Source organism: Tauraco erythrolophus, chromosome 1 (assembly GCF_009769465.1).
Source record: "Tauraco erythrolophus isolate bTauEry1 chromosome 1, bTauEry1.pri, whole genome shotgun sequence".
NCBI classification, from domain to species: Eukaryota; Metazoa; Chordata; class Aves; order Musophagiformes; family Musophagidae; genus Tauraco; species Tauraco erythrolophus.
Window position 1 is genome coordinate 85361073 of NC_141465.1, and position 21144 is coordinate 85382216.

The window sequence follows — 21144 nt, forward strand, 5'->3', positions numbered from 1 at the left end:
GGACAATTGCTCTGTATTCTTCCCAGGCTACCTGTCCTTGCTTCCACCCTCTGTAGGCCATCTTTTTGTGTCCAGGTTGGTCCAGGAGCTCCTTGTTCATCCATGCAGGCCTCCTGGTGTTCCTACCTGACTTCGTCTTTGTTGGGATGCACCGCTCCTGAGCTTGGCGGAAGTGATCCTTGAATATTAACCAGCTTCCTTTTGCCCCTCTTCCCTCCAGGACTTCATCCCATTGTACTCTACCAAGGAGATCCCTGAAGAGGACGAAGTCTGCTCTGCTCTCCTAAAATCCATGGTAGTGAGGTTGCTGAGCACCCTTCTTGCCTTCCTAAGAATCATGCCTTAACGTATAAGTATTAATCTCTCTAGTTTATTTTCTTGGATGAAAATATGTCTGGTATCTTAACACACACTTTTTCAATGTTTTCTTATTTTTGCATACTTCATGTTAAAAAAAAATGCTGTTAATCGTCAGCTCTACATACCAACAAACAAATTCAGTTTTGCTGTATGATACTCCTTTGCATAATCTGTCATGTTCCCTGCAAGTAGTTTTTCCCTTTCTACTCATTTTTATAAATCATTGACTATGAGTAGCTATGTGACATTTGGTAACAATGAGAAAGATGCTGCTGTGGAAATGGGATAGCAGTAAGAAGTGAATTCTCAGCCACAGTGTGTTTTCAGTATTTTATGTTTGAAATACAATTGCAATGTCCCTCAGGGAAGTAGTTAAGCAAAACAGACCAGAGCCTGAGTTGGTTACCATGATGCAGCAAAAACAAATAAATAAAAATACATACACTTAAATATGATAGAATTTATGAGAATAGCTTCCTCATTTTATTTACTTACTAATTATTTAGGAGCATAATGACTGAATTAAACATGAAACATTTGCCAATAAGTGCATTGGAACATACTGAATGGAAAAAAAACATTATTAAGAAAAAATGCCAGGTACATAATGCTGAACTTCTTACCAATAAGCAAGATTCACTTTAACTTTTCAGAGGTTCCTCTTGATTAAAAACTTCTGTCATACATGAAAGGAAAATATGGGCAGAATAACATAGAAGCATATTAGCACACTAGAAGACATACAACAGTGTTGATTATTGTTAAACAGATTTCTCTCTACTGATTTTTGCTCTTTCATTTCAACATTAGACATCTATCTTCTAACAAGCAGCTTTGAGGCTTAAGTCTCATGATATCCACCTTCCTTTCTTCCTTCCTTCCTTTGGCTGACAGTTGTCTAACAGAGTTGAATTTGCTTAGCAAGCGCCTATATGACTAACATTGAAAGTGCAGTACATACATTAAAGCCTTGTTAATTTTTTACCCTCATACAATCATCCAGTATAAGGGAAAGATCGCATAATATACTTTTTTCCCCCTCTTTTTTTCCTTTTTCTTTATTTGACAAATTTATCGTGGTTTCTCTTTTGTCTTCTCTTTTAAGTGTCTATTTCTTTCTTCACTCTCTTAATTTCTCATAGCTTTACTGCAGTGTGAAAACTTACATATAAACAAATGCTATGGTAAAATCTAGATAGTACAAAGTGAAGCACGTTGTAGCCAGCCTCATTACTTTTGAGAGACAGCATGTATGCATAGCCTTTTCTTCAGAACAGAAAAATATTCTTATTCCTTCTTTCTTGCTGAAAAGAATAGTGGAAAGTGTTGGGAAAAAATATCTAGGCATCAACTATTGAAGGATGTCTGCAGTTATTTCCTTTGCTATAAATCGGTGACCCTTTGAATAGATATAGTTTAAAAAAAATAAATTCATTCTCAGGGCCTTTGATGGACATAAGACAGTAATAAGAAATCTTTATCGAAATAGATAAAGTGAATTAAGATGAAAGCTATTTTTTCATTGGAAATTAATAAACCCAGGAATCTTATCTGATCCTTTTCACAACACTTCAGTCTTTAGGCTTTTCCACTCATAAACAGGTCCCAGTAAACCTGGCTTTACACAAATGCGATCTCCTTGCTGTATTCAGTTCCTGTCTGTCTCTCAAGCACACATTTATATGTGCATATGTGCCAATTGGTATTGTCACTGCTAAACATCACATCAGGGTAAGTGTTGGCAGCAGCAAAATCGTGACTGAAATAGAAAGTGAAAAGAGGGTTTAATAAATTCATTATAGCAGCTGTGCATCATTTTGTTCCTTGTATTCAGACTTGTTCCACAGCTAGTCATGGCACAAGCAGGGATGAAATGATTTTCTGGATACATGTTTAATGGAAGGCAGATGAGATTTTTGTAGTGGAAAAAGCTATAGTGGAATATGATGTTGGTGCTTTCCATTTTGTTCAGAAAAATGTAAGCTAAATCTTTATTTCATTTTCCATTATCTCTTAATTGATAGTACAGTTAGTTGCATTTGGCACATCTGGGTGACTGGATTTATTTCTAAAGTTTGACATGAAATCATGAATAAGGTGTAGCTTTCTAGTCACATTACCCTGGGGATTTTTTTTTTCATAAAACAAGTGAACAAAGATTCTTTTCTGCAATTAGTTATCCAATATTAGTGTTTAATAGCTGGTCTTACATAGAATATCCAGAAATGTGCCTTGTGAATGGACTATTTTCTTTCACATTATTTGTTTATTCCTTAAAAATAATCTTCAAACAAAAAACAAACTTAAAGTAACTCAGGTATAATATTCTGAAGTATCCAGAAAGTGAACTATAAAATGATTTATATCTTGTCATATAACATGATTAAAAACACTACAAAAAAGGAGATTATTCTCAGTTCAGCACTGTGGGATTTACAGTACTTCATGTAATAGTCTGATGATTTAATTCCTATTAAATTGATAAAATTTAACTCGGATTTTTTTTTTTCCCAACATTTGAATTACTGAAGAAATACAGAAGAAGCAAAGACTAAGGATTAGCATCTGAAGTCTCTTTAAATTTTCACCCTCTCTTTAGCCTCCTTTACGTTGCCCTTTTAAAAACTACAAGTAAAGATGAGTAGTAATAATATTTGGAATATTAGCTTGTTTTAAACTTCTGTAAATCATAAAATCATATAATAGATTGGAAGAGATTTCTGGATGTCATCTAGTTCTATCGTCTACTCAAAGTAGGGCCAACTTCAAAGTCAGCTCAGGCTGTTCATAACCCAGTCTGGTCAAGTTCTGAAAATTTCCAAGGATGGAGATTCCATAAACTTCCGAAGTCACATGCTTTACCTCTCTCCTGCAGCAAGTTTTCATTGTGTCTGACAGAAATATCCAGTGTTTGAATTTCTGAACTTTGTCTTTTGTTCCTTTGTAGTGAACCTCTGAGAAAAGCATAGCTCCATCTTTTCTAGAATCCCTCTTTAAGTTGTGGAATATTGCAGACAGACCGCCTCATTCACTCCCTGGGCCTTCTGCTCACTGAGATAAATAAACCGATTTCCCTTAGCCTCTTCTCATACAATCTGTTTTCCACCCCCTAAACACCTGAGTAATACACTATTGGATTTCCTTCAATCTGCTGACATCACTTTTGCTATTTCACTCTCTTTTTATTTGAAATTTGGAGGAAGTATTCCAACTTTTCCCTCATGAGTGCGAAGTTATGTTCTTGCTCATGCAACCCGTTATGTGGTTAGCTTCCGTTACCACAAGAGGGCACTGCTGATTCGTGTTCAAAAGCAGCCCGTGGTCCTTTTCTGCAAAAATCCCACCTAGCTGTACTGACACTAGGTTCTGTCCCATGTGCAAGACTTTGCATTGGTCATCTTTGCATTTCATGAGGCTACTGTGGCCCCACTGTACTGTGTAACATCAGCCATTCTCCTGCTCTGCTGACAGTCTCACACATTCTTTGGATACGATGTGTCCCACTGTGCAGATCATTTACAAAGAAGTTACAGTACCAGTATTTATCCCTCAGGATCAACACCTGCTACAATTTAGAGTATGAACAGACAACTACTTATTGAGTCTAATGTCCAACCAGCTGTCCACCCATTTTATAGGCCACAAATCCAAATCATATCTCTCCAATTTGGTTACAAATTTGGGAGACTTCATCAAAAGCCTTCTTAAAGTCAAGTTAAATGACACTCAGTTGCCAATCTATCTACAGAAGTTCTTTTTCTTGTCCTTTGCATCTGTTGCTAATTTTAATTTCATTTGAGCTTAGATATTCCTATACTTCATTCCTACATGGGGACTCATCCTGGGTTGCCCTTGCCTACTACTATTTCCTCTACTCTCTGTTGGAGCTCAGCTAAATGTTCCCAGCTCAACAACTGAATAAATAAGCACCAGCTTCACATGCAGCCAGCAAGCGATGGTGGTGATCTGCCACAGCAGTCTCAAGATACCAGTGCAGAAACTGCCCTGGTGTGTCAGATTCTGAACTCAGATGGAACTCCTTCAGAAAAGATGCAACTCTCCATGTCTGAGGCTTCAGGGAGTGCCTGGAGCCCCTTTGCTGAGGTCAGGGGAGGTGGTATCCTTGCCTTCAGGAGATGCGCACTGGTTGGATCTGTGTTGTGAAATAAAGGAAATGAAGGAGAAGGTCAATGGACTGAGTAGCATCAGAAATTATGAGAAAGAGATCGACACTTCAGATACAGAAGCTTCAGCCTCCAACTATGTTGAAGAAGATGTAGGCAGACTCTGTGTTTATCAGCTGGGGAAACAGAGAATCTTGTGATGATGAAGACTGGAAGTATGTGGCCTGTTGCACCAGGAGGATGGCTACTGCTGTTCAGCCTGGACAAGAGAAGGCTCAGAAGGAATTTTCTCCAAATATCAGGATTGATATATCTTTATAAGAATATGGAGCCAGACTCCTCAATTGTTTCCAGTGATAAAAAAAAAAAAGCAATACCAATAAACTCTGTTTAAGCATAATTTTATTATTATTTTTATTGTGATGGTGATCAAACACTGGAGCAAGTTGCCAAATGAGGCTGGGAAATCTCCATCCTGGGAAATATTGAAAACCTGATTGGACACAGCCATGAACGAACCTACTCTAGTTGGTCCTGCTCAGAGCAGGCCCGTTGGAGTAGATATCCAGATGTCACTTCGCACTTCACCAATTCTGCTTCTGTGATGTTTCAGTGAAACTTCATCGAAAGTGGAAGGTTCAGCATTACTTTACAGGACTGAGTTGCGTATATAACAGAGTTTCTTCCAGTTGAATATCGATTTCTGTTACAGTTGAAGGCACTTCAAAAGACTAATGACTACAGTGAGAAAATCAGATGTATGAATGTACCATATTAGGTTAATATATTGTATATTATTTGCATAAAATGCCAGTTAGCAAAGATTTTTGCTTACAAGTTTTCAGTGACTGGAAACAAATTAATCTGGCAAAGCCACACAAAATTAAAATAATCAGTATCAACAGGAAACTTCTGGCAGCTAATAAAATATGTTAATTTTTAGCATTTACCCTCTTGCATAGAAGATGCTTGCTAACACTAAGACTTACTGCGATTTCACTTTGACAATGACATTCAGGAAAAGAGGTTTCTACTAATCAGTAGACATTTCTTATTATTGATAAAACAACAAAGGGTGATTTGTTTAATGCAAAAATATCTACCTTAAAGAATCTTATTTACTTACTGGCATGCTAGGAACCTAGTGCAATGGTTCATCATTTTTGTACTTTAAAGATTTCTGAAGTAAAGAACAGAAATTTGTACTTAGTTTGTCAAATATTATAATTCCATAGTGTCAGTAGCCTTCACTTATCTAGGGAATAATCTGTTCCAAATGAACTCAGTAGGAAAGATTCAGGGACCATCTGAGATGTAAAAGAATGGGAAGTCTAATTAGATGAACAGAATACTCCATTTAAATTTCCTGTTTCTCTCTGCTTATATTTCCATTTAGAATTTCTGCAAACTATTAGTGTTTTAATTTGGAAAGTAGCAGCAAGTGATAAAGAAAAGACAGTCCCTGTGATAAGTAACAAGTATGATGAGTGTTGCAGTGTCTGCCTACTGTCCATTCCAACAGTTGCGGGAAAATCCATACTATTAAGTCACATGCATATAATCCGTACTTCCTGATGGGAAGGACTGTGTGTTCAGGAACAACTCATGAAAACCATCACACTAAAAAAACATCAGAAAAGAATCAATGCAGCAAACATGAGACTTAAATTTCTTATGGAGGCTGAAGCTCTGTAGAAACTCTTAGTGTGAAAGTAAGCACACTTCATCCAAAGTCAGGTGTTAAAACTCTTAAAAATTGAGATGCATGACAGTCTTGTTGTTCAAAGATAAAGAACATGATAGTAATGTAGTCTTGCATTTAAATGATCTAAGGCCAGGGTAGCCTACAGCTGATCATTACTTCATCTTCAAGAAAATTTCTGGCCATGGAATTCAGGGACAGAAACATCTGTGAGTAATAACCAGGGACTCAGAGAAGTGAAGTTTTTAGATCATTATTGGTCACTTCTGAAAGTTATACTATCAAGGACTGGGTTTGCAGAAGTACCTATATCCACACAGAACTTGAAATGACCTCATCTACTCAGCAGTTGTGAGACCCCACCTGGAGTACTGCATCCACCTCTGGGGTCCCCAACATAAGAAAGGCATGGACTTGTTAGAGCAGGTCCAGAGGAGGGCCATGGAAATGATGAGAGGGCTGGAACACCTCTTCTGTGAAGAAAGACTGAGAGGGTTGGGAATTGTCCAAGAGAGAAGGCTCAGGGAGACCTTGTTGCGGCTTTTCAGTAGTTAAAGAGGCCTTATAAGAGAAACAGAGAAAGACTTTTACCAGAGTCTGTAGTGACAGGACAAAGAGTAATGGTTTTGAACTGAAAGAGAATAGATTTAAATTAGATAAAAGGAAATTTTTTTTTTACAAAGAATGGTGAGAGATGAACAGGTTGCTCAGAGAAATTGCGGATGTTGCATTGCTGGAGGTGTTCAAGGCTGGGTTGGATGGGGCTTTGAGCAGCCTGATCTAGTGGAAGATGTCCTTGCCCATGGCAGGAGAGTTGGAACTAGATGAACTTTAAAGGTCCCTTCCAACCCAAACCATTATATGATTTTATGATTTTCCCTTTAGATGCCTCAATTAACCGCCTGAAGTTGTAGGAAGTGTCAAACCCTCATCTCCTCTATGTATCAAGATAAAATTAGGAATCTAAAAAAGCCAGAAATCAAAAGCTGAGAAGAAGTTAGATTATTAATTACATATCTGTATGTGCCTATTTGTTAGCTATACACCAAGCTAAATGTGAATCAAATAATTCATAATCTGTAAACAGACTTGACTAAATAAATGACTTTTTTTTTTCTTGCAATAAAGCTCTGGAAATTGAGATATTCACTAAACAGAAACTTGTATTTTCAATAATTCAATTTCCATTGTTTGATTTTTTTTGTAAAAATGCATCTAATATCTTAAACTAGTAGGATCTTTATTGTACGGAGCGCTTCAGAAAACTAACTCAAACTTTTCCTAAACAGATTGATAAACTAAGAGGGATATGTTTATAATCTTGACTCTAGACTATAAAATTGATTTTATTAAAACTGACTTAATGAGCGTCTGTAGAAACAATCTTAGAAAAACCTTTTTCCCAAGTATTTTTCCATAGTTTGATTCTAACCTGATAGTACATAAACCAAAGATACACCTTTCTGTTAATAAAAATAATTTTCACAGATTTCACAAAGACACACTGTCTACTTCATTAATATTTTTATTGATTCCTCTTACTTTTTCCTTAGCAGCCGTTCTGAACAGTGTGAATAGACACAACTTTCAAAGGCAAATCTAAGTAAGCATGCACTTTTCTCTCTCATATTTCTTTCTAATCTCCAACAGAGTTCAGATGGTACACACGAATACATTAGAACAATAGGCATTATGCTCACTTTAAACCAAAACAAAACAAAAATCTAATGCTCTACAGAACTCACTAGTTTCATCATAGCAGTGCCTTGCCTTTTACATATATACTATAAAAGAGGGTAATTGCATGTGTTGTACAAGAAACACTTCAGTATTTCTGGATCAAGGCTAAAGAACGCACCCCCACCAACAATTTAGACAAAAATGAAGGCAATTCACAAATAAGAAAATATCAGTACACATGCATACAGAGTTTAAAAATAAAGGAGGGTGTAGCAAATAGTCAGATAAACAAAGAGTTCTTTCTAGCTATACCATTTTGGGATAGAACATACTCTAAAATTAGAGCTGAGTTCCAAAGAAACTGAGAGATATTTGGTTTGAAGAAGGATTTTCTATCAGATTGGATGATAGACAATTATGTTTATCAGTTAAATGCTAATAGAGAAAAAAAAAAGTGTGGTTTGTTGTTTGTTTTTGATTTTTTTATTTTAAAAGAAAGTGCCCTGATCCTTCACTAATATTAAAGTTCTTAGAATAAAATTCTTGCTTAGCTCATGTCACAGATTTCAAAGTGCCCCCATAAAGATTTGCAACTCAAAATTCGTGATGAGAAGAAACATTCAGCTCTTTTATTTCCTATTGTCCTCAGTTTGAAATCAATGTCATAGGGAATAGATGACTGATATGGTGATGATAACTATTTCTTGTCAATTGCACTAGAGCCTCAGACTCACAAATTTTCATGCATGACAAAATTATTGATGCACATGCATTTCAGGTAATATTCTTTTGTATATCTGTGTCCTAACTACTGAAACAGGGGAAGTTGTGTTTCGTTTAGTGGTTTGGTTTTTTTTGATTTCCCCATGGACACATATACATTTGTTACAACAATTGCATGATTGGTATTTTTCTCTCATAATTCTTTTTCTATGCTAATAAACAGATTGCACTACAAAAGAAGCTGTCTTTTTGGCACTTAATTCTTTTATCCATTGCTAATTTCATTGAGATTAGAAAATAAACAACAGTAAAGTGCTTAAATACATTTAAGCATCTCTATTTAGATAATTACAGTGCACCATAATTACATTCCTCAAGTGTGCATTGGGTAACACTGAGTTAATGGTTCACAGAATAAATTTGGTCCATAAATACCTGGACTACTATTTAGTTGAGGAAAACGTAGTCAACATCTGTTACAAGGGCTTGTTGGGTAATAACACCATCAGTATCTGTGAATAGCTATGTAACTGCCATACCATGTGAAGAAGCAGATGGGCTGAAGTCATTCTTTCTACTGTGCTGAAGCCAACACCAAAAACTGTAGATCTTGTTGCTGTAACAATTCATCCCACATCCTTGAATGTAGTAATATAGCACTTTTCTTAATGTTTCCTCTTAAAAATAGTTTGACTAGATAGGACACAGAAGCCTGACTGATTTTTGTTTAGATGGAGTGCCATCATTTTCCGAAGGAGAAAGCTGAAAAGGCGTAATTCAATAGTATAGTTAATTTTCTGTGTAAACACGAAAAGAATTTATATATATATAGAAGACTGGGGTGGGAAAGGAAACTAAGGGAGATATTTGCATTAATTAGGGCCTAATTTACTTTGGTTTATGCCAGTGGTTATAACGAAATCCTACTTTACATGTGACTTTTCCAATGTAAGAAAAATATCAACACTTTCAAGCTGTTCATATGCAAAAAAAAAGATCAAAGTTCTCTATTAGGTATCTTAAATAGGACAATCTAGTCATGGACAACATTACAGTTCAGAGAAGAGAAATTAATTTGGTCATGGAATAAACTTGACGGCAGCTGGTAAAATCTGAAAATTCTAGAACTGACACCTATCCAGGGATTTTTATCAAGTATTATTCTGTAACTTTTCAGTAAAGCATTTATTTACTTTTTACTGGAAGTCAAAATGAATATATTAAGTCTTCATCTTCTGCTCTGAACATTGAGATTTTGCATCTTTCTCCCATTCATTCTGATTACATTCAAAAATATATTTAAACTCCAGTTTCGTAACAGTGTACATAGTCTTTCCCATTTGATACACATGCATTTCGTTAAGCTAATCCACCAATTGACTGCAGAAGGAACATATTATTATTATTTACATTGATTTGAACTCTTCACTACAGTATCTTGTTTATTTGATGTTGTTTAATCTTTCCCTCCTCATCTTCCTTTTATATTTACATTACATTGTGCTTTGATATGGTCTTTTTAATCCTGGCATAATGATACAGCCCATTTATACATTATCAATGTGAAAATTTCTAGAGATATAGCAATTTAAGATATCGCATTTTTCTCTTCCTGGTTGAAGTGGTTAATGACATACTTTATTGGTTTATCTATGCATTGTATCACTATATCTCAGTTTAACACAGAAAGAATAAATGTTAAGAATCAAAAATAACTTAAACTTTTAGCGTACCTATTTTTCTCCTGATGAACAGTATGCATCAATACCAAAGATGTCTTGGTTCATAGCTGTGGCAGGTTGACCTTGGCCAACTGCCAGACACCAATCTAGATGATCTCTCATTCTCCTCCCCAAAAGGACTGGAAGAGACAGTAAGATGAAAAAAACTTGTGAGAGATCACTTACCAATTACCATCACAGGCCAAAATTTGGAGAAAATTAATTTCATTTTAAAGTAGACTTTAGTACTGAGAAACAAAGACAAATTAAAACTCTTTCCCCCTACCTCAACTCTTCTTCCTAGGCTCAACTTCACTCCTTCATTCCTGACATCTCTACTTCCTTCCTGCCCTGCTGAGATACAAGAGAATGGGGAATGAAGAGTTATGGTCAGTTCATAACAGTTCCTTTCTGGTACTCCTTCCTCCTCCCACTTTGCCTCTGCTCCAACATGGGTTCTCCATGGGCAGCAGTTCCTTCAAGCAATATCTGCCTGCTTCACCATATTCTTCTCCATGGGCTGCAGGGGAATCTCTGTTCCATCACCTAGAGTACCTCCTCCCCATCCTTCTTCTTTCACCTTGATGCCTGCAAGGTTGTTTCTCATGTTTTCTTTTCTTGCTCTTGCCTCTCAGGCAGTATTTTGCCCTTTCTTAAAAATGCTTTTCCTAAGGTGCCACCATGATGACTGAGGGGCTCAGCTGTGCCCTGCAGTGGGTCCGTTGGAGTCAGCTGAATCTGGCTGTGTCTGGCACAGAGACCCTCTGGCCTTTTCTGACAGAAGCCAGCCCTGCAGTCCCTCCCACCAGCACTTTGACACCTACACCCAGTAAAATGAAAAATATACAAATTTCATGTACCTCTATGTACATCTAACTGTCTTGTTTTGGCATTATTCTTTTTACAAAGTGAAGTTGTGTACATTAAATAACAGGAAGAATACAAAAACTAATAAAGCTATTAGCAGATATTTATAGACTATTAGGTTTTGGTTTTTTTCCCAAGTGTATTTTGAAAGTCAACTATCAAAGTTCTTTTTTTTTTTTTCATTTTGTAACTTTTCAAGGTTAATCAAGCTGTCAGGAAGAAATTGCAAATACATGTGCCTGCACTCGAGAGTACAAATGTGCAATCACAGCAGGAAAAGGAATTTGTTTTCCACATGGTTGAAATGCATTTATCAGGAGAGTTCTCAAGGAAAATGGTCTGTAACTTAGATGTAGTTTTGAGTCATTTTTAAAAATATCTTCTCACACCATGTTGTTAATGCCATTTCAAACTACTACTTTGTAAGGGCATAAACTAGGAATGAACTTGTAAGGAAGAGAAATATATAGGTAAATAATATTTTTTGTTCTATTTTATCTTAGTCTTATATTGATTCTTAGCACTTCATTTTCAAAAAGCTGAGACTGTCACAGCTGCCACTGACAATTGCTTATCTAATTGGGCATGCAATCCAATTGCATGCAATTTAACTTTTCAACAGGTAACGAGATGAGACATGGGCTTGGCCTAGTAGAAGACAATGAGTCAAAAGAGGAAAGCATTTCTTTTTAATTTTTTTCTTTTCTTCTTGGAAGCAAGTTTGGATTAACATAATTTAAATACATTTCTGTGCTTTTCAATAGGAAGAGAACCAAGCTGATAACGCTAAAAACAAACAGTTCCCTTTCTTTACTGCTTTCATCACTAGTCTCTTAAAATTATTTACTTTCCCTGGATTGATCAGCTGAACTATTAATCAGTGGGGAAGGTATGTCTACTGTATCGCTGCAGTAAACACTAATAAAAGAAGAAACTCCTTGCTTTAAAACAGTATGAATTTTACTGAAGGGTTCCTTAGCATAACAACAGATATACTAGTCAAACCAGACATATATATATAGTCAGGTAACTGTTTTTGCTAGTGACTTGTTCATAGAATCATAGAATCATAGAATGGTTTGAGTTGGAAGGGTCGTTCAAGATCATCTACTTCCAGCCCCCCTGCCATGGACAGGGATACCTTCCACTACAACAGGTTGCTCAAAGTCTCATCCAACCTGGCCTTGAACACTTCCAGGGATGGGGCCTCCACAACTTCTCTGGGCAACCTGTTCCAGTGTTTCACCACCCTCAGAGGGGAAAATTTCTTCCTTAGATCTCATCTAAGTCTATCTTCTTTCAGTTTCAAGCCATTACACCTTGTCCTGTCACTACATGCCCTTGTAAAAAGTCCCTCTCCACCTTTCTTGTAGGCTCCCTTTAAGTACTGGAAGACTTCTGTAAGATCACCCCATCACCTTCTCTTCTCCAGGGTGAACAACCCCAACTCTCTCAGCCTGTCTTCATAGGAGAGGTGCGCCAGCCCTCGGATCATTTTTGTGGCCCTTCTCTGGACTCGCTCCAACAGCTCCATGTCCTTCTTATGTTGGGGGCCAGAGCTGAATGCAGCACTCCAGGTGAAGTCTCGCAAGAGCAGAATACATGGGCAGAAGCACTTCCCTCAGCCACGCTTCTTTGGATGCAGCCCAAGATATGGTTGGCTTTCTGGGCTGCAAGCGCACATTGCTGGCTCATGTTGAGCTTCCCATCAACCAAAACTCTCAAGTCCTTAGGAGCAGCAGGGCTGCTCTTAATCCATTCTCCACCCAGTCTGTATTTGTATTTGTAATTGCCCCGACCCATGTACAGGAACTTGCACTTGGCCTTGTTGAGCTTCATGAGGTTTGCACAGGCCCACCTCTCAAGGCTATCAAGGTCCCTCTGTATAATGGCATCCCTTTGCTCCAGCTTGACAACTATACCGCATAGTCTGGTGTCATCAGAAAATTTGCTGAGGGTGCACTCAGACCTACTGTTCATGTCACCAACAAAAGATGTTAGCAGTGCTTATCCCCATACCAACCCCTGAGGAATTCCGCTCATCACTGGTCTCCACTCGGACATCGAGCTGTTGACCTCAACTCTTTGGGTGTGACTATCCAGTCAATTCCCTATCCAGCGAGTGGTCCACCCTTCAAATCCATATGTCTAATTTAGAGACAAGGATGTCATATGAGACAGTGTCAAATGTTTTGCACAAGTCCAGGTAGATGATGTAATTGTTAGTGTTCACTGTTAGTGGACAGTGAAGTAAAAAGCAGATATTGACACATCCTTGTTTTGTATACCCTTCTAAATATCAGTTATGGCTACCAATTAAACTTTCAAGTAATACATAGCTAATATATGTCTTCCTGGAGCTCTTTTCCACCACTATAGTTCTGTTATCAATTGAATACAGCACCAAAATGGAAGCACTGAAGTTTATAGACTACAGACTTTATGTTCTAGGGGAAAAAAAAAAAATTAAAAAAAGTAACAATAGCAAGACAAAAATCTTATTTTAAGTGACATAAAAATGAAGTTTATTATTTGTGCGTTTGTTTTTCTTCAGAGGGCTGACATTCAGTTTTTTCAAGAATAATATGTTAAAGGTGCTCTTTGTTGCTCTAAGTCAAGCAGCCTATCGGTGCTTTTCTGGGGGCTATTTTCAGGCTTTCTATCATTTATGAATCCTGGCTGTCTTTGCACCCTGCTTTCCTCAGCATTCTCTTTTTGTTCATGTTTATTCCGTCTTGTGCCACTCTCCTTTTCCCCTGCCCTCCCCACCTGGCCTCTGCTTGGTGCTGACTGAGGAGAAGCATTTCTTCTGGAAGGCTTTAATTGTCTCAGCATGGAGCTGACAAACATACAAGGCAAACAGGCTTTTTTCTTCCCTGATGCTCAGAATTATGTATCTTTTTACCACAAGTTTTAAAAGAGACATTTCTCTCTTACAGGATTTTTGGGGTCCAATGAGCTTAATTTTCTTCCTAAAATGCAGATTACTAACTTCCTCTGGTGGCCTTTACACTTGTTTACACTGAGTTTGATTGAGTCCATGAAGATGTTGCCAAATGTGAGATGATAGACCCTGTTCAACCTACAGCCAACAGCACCACACTAACTGCTGACAGACATCCCCCACGTCTTCGGTCCACTGCTCAGATACGACCAGTGTCTTATGCTGGTCTGCGTTATCAGATGCTGCTACATGTGAAAGCCAAACTGATTGATAACTGTGGAAGCAAAAGGAATTTTCAGGAAAAAAAAAGAAAAAAAAAAGATTCTGAACTTTTTCTCTAGCTCAATTTGGCTGTAATATTAAACACTAAAAAGGAAAATTTCTTCTGTATACTTTACCGAAACTAACTGAATGGGTAAAGGATAATGAACACGAACGAGTGCTCCAAAGAACCAGGATCACAAAGTTAACAAAGTAATAGAATATTTTTATTAAATGTCCCTCAGTTTTCACACTGAATTTTTGTTGGTTTTGTTGAACACATTTTATTTTGCTTCCAAAAATCAAAACTGCAGAAACAACTTTGTCACATTTTTTATATTCTCGTACTCAGATTTTTAGTGATCATCATCACACTTTTCTGCTACATTTCCTATTCCAACACTGCTTTTCAAAGCCTACCTTTTTCACCTATAGCCTCACAATTCTTGTCTGCCCTCCATATGAAAGACAGCGATATTTACAACCACAGCATTCTTCTCTTCCTACCTCTATTATCAGGCCCTTCTCTCTACATCTTCTCTTTGAGTTTTTTCAGTGTCTTTTCTATTCTATTACAATTTCATTATTCTCAGTGGAATAAGTAATTCTTAATTCCCTCCTTGTATCTGATCTTTCACCACATGTCTCTTTGTGACTTGAATATTCCCCCATCCTTCTAGTCTATTTGTCTTCTCCTTCCATTGTTTCTATCAAACTTCATGTGTTTCTTTACCTCTCTACTTCACATGGAATTACTTGTCTGAACTGTAGTGTCCTTCTTCAAAATCAGATCTTCTGTTATTGCTTCCTCATTTTCTTACAGGTCATTCCCCAAAGAAAAGTATCAGAACATTCTTCTGATAGAGTAGTGTAACATTTCATCATCTTTATTTCTCCAGGCCTCCATTTGTTTCCCTTTTCTCCTTAACTGTGTCATTTTAATGGACTCAGTAAGTTCTTTGAGGCATGGGTAAAGAATCCCTATAAAACGCTACATGATACTGGTGAAAATATATAAATTTTTCAAAACAATAAACATTTAAAATTAGAAATGCTTCCTTTAAATTAATTGCCAATCTCAGTTTTATTATGAAAATGGCACAGCTACTAAATTAGGTCTACTCTTATCAAGGACAGAATCAAATGAAGATACATAATATATAAACCATCTGCTTAGAACTTTCTCCATTTCAGTTTTACATAACTCTTATCCTACAAAATGTTCTTTTAAATCTTTTTTAGGTAACGTTAGAATGATCATAAACACCAACCATTTCCAAATTTCCTTTGAAAAGCAGTGAATATTTTGTCTTGTGCTTTGATGTTATTTTTCAAAATAGCTCTTAGTATTACAGATGCATAGCATGCTAAAATAGATTGTTTAAATACGGTGTCTACAGAAATCACTACTTTTGTGATAAGCCTAATTGGCTCCCATTGGCTGACAACTGTGAATAGGATTGCTTGCTAATTGCTTGTTGTTTTCTCCTGAGCTATACTTTTCACAAATCAGAGCAGCAAACTGACATCTTTTTAGAGTAAAAATAATGCAAAAGTATTTAATCTTGTAACTTTTTTTAATGTTTTGGGGTTTTTTTTAGTATAGTGAAATCTTTGAAAAATGTTGTCTTCTCTTTTTGCTTTGCGGAATAAATTGTATTCACTCATGAAACAAACCTGTATTTTTAATCTCAGGCATTTGATCTACAGAGACTGCTTTTTTCCCTCCTCCTCCGTATATTTAAAACTCTATTAGTGTGTTTTGGGGTTTTGGTTTTGTGGTTAGACAAGACTTGCAGTGCCATGAGTGAGACAAGATGTCATCCCATAAAGTACACAACATGTAGGTGAGGTTAATATTCACAGCTGCATTAACTTCCACAAGGGAGACAAAAAAAGAGGTGGAGGAACACTGCTGTTGTCTGCTTGTGCTACTGTTATGTAGCTGCCTCTTTTCATATCACTCATCACAGTGAATGTTAGAGACAGTGGCAATAATTACAAAATATGACATTAATTGTTATCCTTACCCTTACTCTTGCATGTGGTATAACTCAAACTCTTCCTCCTCCTCATGACCTCCCTCATCTCAACATATAGAGGGCTGATAAATATATACAATTTTTGTCACTTTTAGAACCAAAATTCCTGTATGGGAGGTAAGAAATTGTTTGAGAATCTTCTTCCAGATTATGCTTTTCAGAGGCTATGGAGGAGAATGGCAGTTTCTTGAGAGTTCAAAAGCTTTTGAGAGAATCACAGGGAGTGAACGGGAAAAGAAAAAGATAACCTCTCTCTCCAAAGGTTCCTTCTTTAGGGATGAGGTGAATATTGTACATAAACACCCCTAATCTTATGTGCAGCAAGAAGCTACTAGTATACAAAGAAATGCTAAGAAGCAGTTTGTGATATTTTTGTGATACTATGTCACAATACTCAGAAATTTTTGTGATACTACGTCACAATAATCTAAAGGGCTTCACAGCAGATGAAAAGAACAGCAGATAAGCATTCACCTTTAACTGTTCTTCTATGTAATATTTTTTTATTCTAATCATTGTATCTGCATACTTTGATTATTAGATTTCTTCTATATGAAGATGGGCTTTTTAAAAATTCTATATTAATGTATTGCTGAATTCTAAAAACTTGGTCTGACAAACTGGGGGTGGGGGGCAGTTTCAGTTTCTTTTTTTGAAGGAGGAAATATAGGACTCTAGGATATTCTTAGTAATCTTTAGAAAGGCCTTTTTACTGTTAAATAACCAAACACGTTTTTCAGCAGTCCACCTCCTTCTGCCCGTAATCCTCACTCTAAAAGATGGGAATTTAAGCAAAATCTGTTTCTACATTAACCTGTCTGAAAGACTCTACAACATCAGGACATAAATTTTGCAACAGTGATGTCTGAACATAGCTGGAAACAAACCTCTGTAATTCATTGTGAAATATGGTTTTCCATGCAATGTGAATAGTTTTACTTCATGGGCAAAAGCCATAGAGTATTTACTTAATCAATCTTGTACAATAGGTAGAATATATCAGCCAACCAAACTTCTCTTCATGTGAGTGAAGAGTGAAAAAACTCCAACGAAACCCAAAAACCTTTTTGTCAACAAGTATGTCTATTTGTTTGATTTTTTTTTTTTTTAATTTATTTTGTTCATAAGGATTTTTGTAAAATATAATTACTGAGGCAAAGGGGTTAAGCAAAGGAAGTGTATGAAAGAGAAAGGAGCTAGAAAATAACTGTAAGGACTGATTATAGTAAACTATTTCTTTGTATCTGCATACAATAAATCAGCTGTGAGCAAGGTCTGTTTACATTTGTATTTTCAAAAAACATTCTACTGCTTTATCAACCATGTGTTGACAAGAACACATGACCTCAAGCAAGCCTGTGTTTTGAAGAAGCATACAGAACATCCATAGAGAGTAAGGCAGACTCTGATCATGAGATATCTAATTGAATTTTTTAAAAATACATATACAAGACTTTTTTGTAGCACAACTTTTTTCATAGCTCTCTTCATATCAAATTATTTCAAATATTATTGAACAAATGCTGATAAAAGGAGAATTCTTTTTTTATCTATTTTGTTTAACTAATGGGCTGGGCTCTTATCACGCTTGACCTGTCTTGTCTACTCCTGGCTCTTCTATTACAGCAAAGCAATACTTAATGATACAAAATATATAAGTACAATTAACTGCAATAACTTTTACAGGTATGCTGAGAAGTCCAAAGTGGCTGATAATATTTGAATACGAATATACGAGATTTTAGAAAATGTATTCACTTGTGTCAGTTCAGATAAAAAATAAGTCACTCAAAACCCGAGTAAAAATGGATGTGCATTCATTGGAGATGTTACAGTTTTGTAAGACAAATGAGCAATTCTTCAAGAGTCTCTGATTTCTATAGATACACAGGAATTGCAGAATCTGATAAGGTAACTGTTTACAGGCTTACGTTTCAACTATAATCTCAAACTGATTATTTATGGTAGTTTATTTATTGGTAGAAAAGCATTTTAATATTTTTTTCCTAGATATGAGCACATTAGTGTACTGAGTTAAGGTATATTACTGAATTAATTATTATGTATTAATGTACTATGTAAATGAAATGCATTTCTTTAAATTTGAATTGGAAAAGTCAGCATTTGTACTGTGCCACTGTTATTTATTTAGTATGTATAGTGTATTATAGTATAAAAAGTTCTTAAAAAATATACCTTCATACTTGATATGCCTTTTAAGGTAGTTAGAAACAACATATTGCATCTCAACTACATTGTTTATGTTTTATGAAAATTTCTGAAAAATTGGAGGAGCTACTATATGACATCAAATCTAAAAAAAAAAAAAAAAAGAGCCCTTATCATACTAGCTTCTCTGGTTAGAATGGGAGGTTGTACAATGGAATGATGTGTAGCTCACACTAACTATAACCTCGAGTTGTAGTATGATGACTCTATTCTTCAATAAAGAAAGGATAATCAAAATCAGATAATTCTAGTGAATAAAAAACAAGAAAATAAAATCAAAACTGTTCCTGGAGAACCGTACCAGAAGTTTAACTGTTTAAAATTATGCATGCATAACTATTTTTATTGACCAGATGTGCTAGAAGTATGTCAAAACAGTTTTACAAATACCTGAACAAAATAATGAAGTTCTTACTTACTAGCAAGCAGGTCTCTAATCTGAACGATTAGAATACCAGTTATTGAATTCCAAAGAATGGTACTACATCCCAGTAAGGAAGACTAGATATATTCATAAATTTTATTCCTACTACATATTTGCCACTATTTTAGGGACTAAATCAGCTTCACCTCAGTCTTTTCATCTGTAAAATATGAATGAACGCTGATGTGTAGGCAGGATTTTTACACATTCACGCTATCACTGAGCTCGAGATAAAAAGTGTGTCATATCATAGCAATAATAATTATCATAGAATCATAGAATCATAGAATGGTTAGGGTTGGAAGGGATCTCAAAGAACATCTAGTTCCAGCTCCCCTGCCATGGGCAGAGACAGGCTCCACTACACCAAGTTGCCCAAAGGCTCATCCAGCCTGGCCTTAAATACTTCCAGGGATGAGGTATCTACAACTTCTCTGGGCAACCTGTTCTACTGCCTCACCACCCTCTGAGTGAAAAATTTCTTCCTTATATCCAATCTAAATCTGCCCTCTTTCAGTTTAAAGCCATTGCCCCTTGTGCTATCACTACATGCCCTTGTCAAAAAGTCCCTCTCTGTTGCAGTGCCCTACTGTGGACGGCCCAGAGTCATGAACATACACCAATATGGTTAAAAGATCATGCTCCGTTTATTACAAACAACACACAGGTTATATAGCGGAATGTGGCGTGACACGACTACATACTACAATTGGCTTGCTTAGCATAAACACACTCTCGTGGGCTATAGTGATAGGGCAGCGCTAGCAGAACACAGGTAACAAGCTCATCCCTTCAGTCTCCTCATTGCGGTCATCGGAGAGGCATCCAGGAGGCGTGCATCTTGGCAGGCTATCAGTCTACATTTCCTTTTAAGGCCATTGAGTTAACTTGAAGGACAAAAGTAATCTAGTTGGTAACCTTGTGCTCTGGGGCCCAAGCAGGGATTGTCCATACCCGAGAGAATGTTATGACCAGTCTCGGAGAGGAACTCCTCCACACTTCCCCCTTTCTGTTTTTGGACAATCCATAGTCCTGGCATTGCTTTAAGGAGGACCCGAGAGGCGCACTTCAGGACACACCCTGCTAAGAGAATCATAAACAGCAATGCAACTAATATCGTTATGCCTTGTATGATTAATCCTTTTATCCAATCTGGTATGTTCCAACTACCAAACCAGTTTGAGAACCGGTCATCTCGTGTCGTGATATGATGCATGTTACTTTGAAGGTTTGCAAGTTGCTTATGAATGCTTTGAGAGTGGTCAGGTAGGTCCATACAGCACATGCCTTCAAAGTCAGTACAACCATGGCCTTGAGCTAACAATAAAAAATCAATAGCAGTACAATTTTGCAATACAGCATGCTGGATATCATCTACATCAAGCAATAGAGAGGTGAGAATATCAGAGGTAAGATTAAATTGTTTCAATGCCCAACAAGCAAGCTTAGCCAACTGACTATTAGCATTGCCGTCAGAGGCTCCTAGAAGGAAGACAGATAGTGCTGCTATTTCAGCTGGATTCAGCAGCTGCACGTTGTCATTACAAGTGCCGTCAAATTCTTTTAGGCTCCTCTTACCCCGACTTGTTCGGGTTGTTCGTTCAACTAAAAAATCATGAATGCTAGGGGCAAAGAGAGTTAGGCGACCCAAATAGCAAGGACCACCGATAGGTCCTTGTGGAATTCCGGGCCAGGCACGATCTTCACAGATCAGAAAAATTCCGGGGGGCAGGAGCGTATCATGTGTAAATACTTTCCCAATGAGCGCTCCAGTTTTTACATTTCCCCACATTGATGTGCCGGACACATTGAAACGCGGTTTATCTTGGAAGAAGAAACTGCGTCCTAATTTAGTCTAATAGGCTTCCTTCAGCGTTTGGAACCAAACCACTCCAGAGCCATTTAGAAGTTGCATAGGAGGGCGAATGATTTTACATATCGCGTCGTGGCTCATCAACTGGTTCCATAAGCCAGAAACATTTTTCCATGTCCCTGGTAACAAGCTACCTAAAAGATCAAGTTCCTGCAGTCCTGCAGGGATGGTCACATTGAGTGATCTAATCAAGG

General features: G+C 36.9%; 1 protein-coding gene across 1 annotated transcript; it reads right to left on the reverse strand.

The window, feature by feature from the left end:
* Positions 1-1980: 1980 nt before the first annotated feature.
* On the reverse strand, positions 1981-20869 carry LOC147529429 (uncharacterized). The gene is made up of 2 exons (XM_086616034.1): positions 20157-20869; positions 1981-2119 (listed from the first exon to the last, which is right to left on the reverse strand). The coding sequence occupies exons 1-2, from the start codon at positions 20867-20869 to the stop codon at positions 1981-1983; spliced, it is 852 nt and encodes a 283-aa protein (XP_086472160.1).
* Positions 20870-21144: the final 275 nt, after the last annotated feature.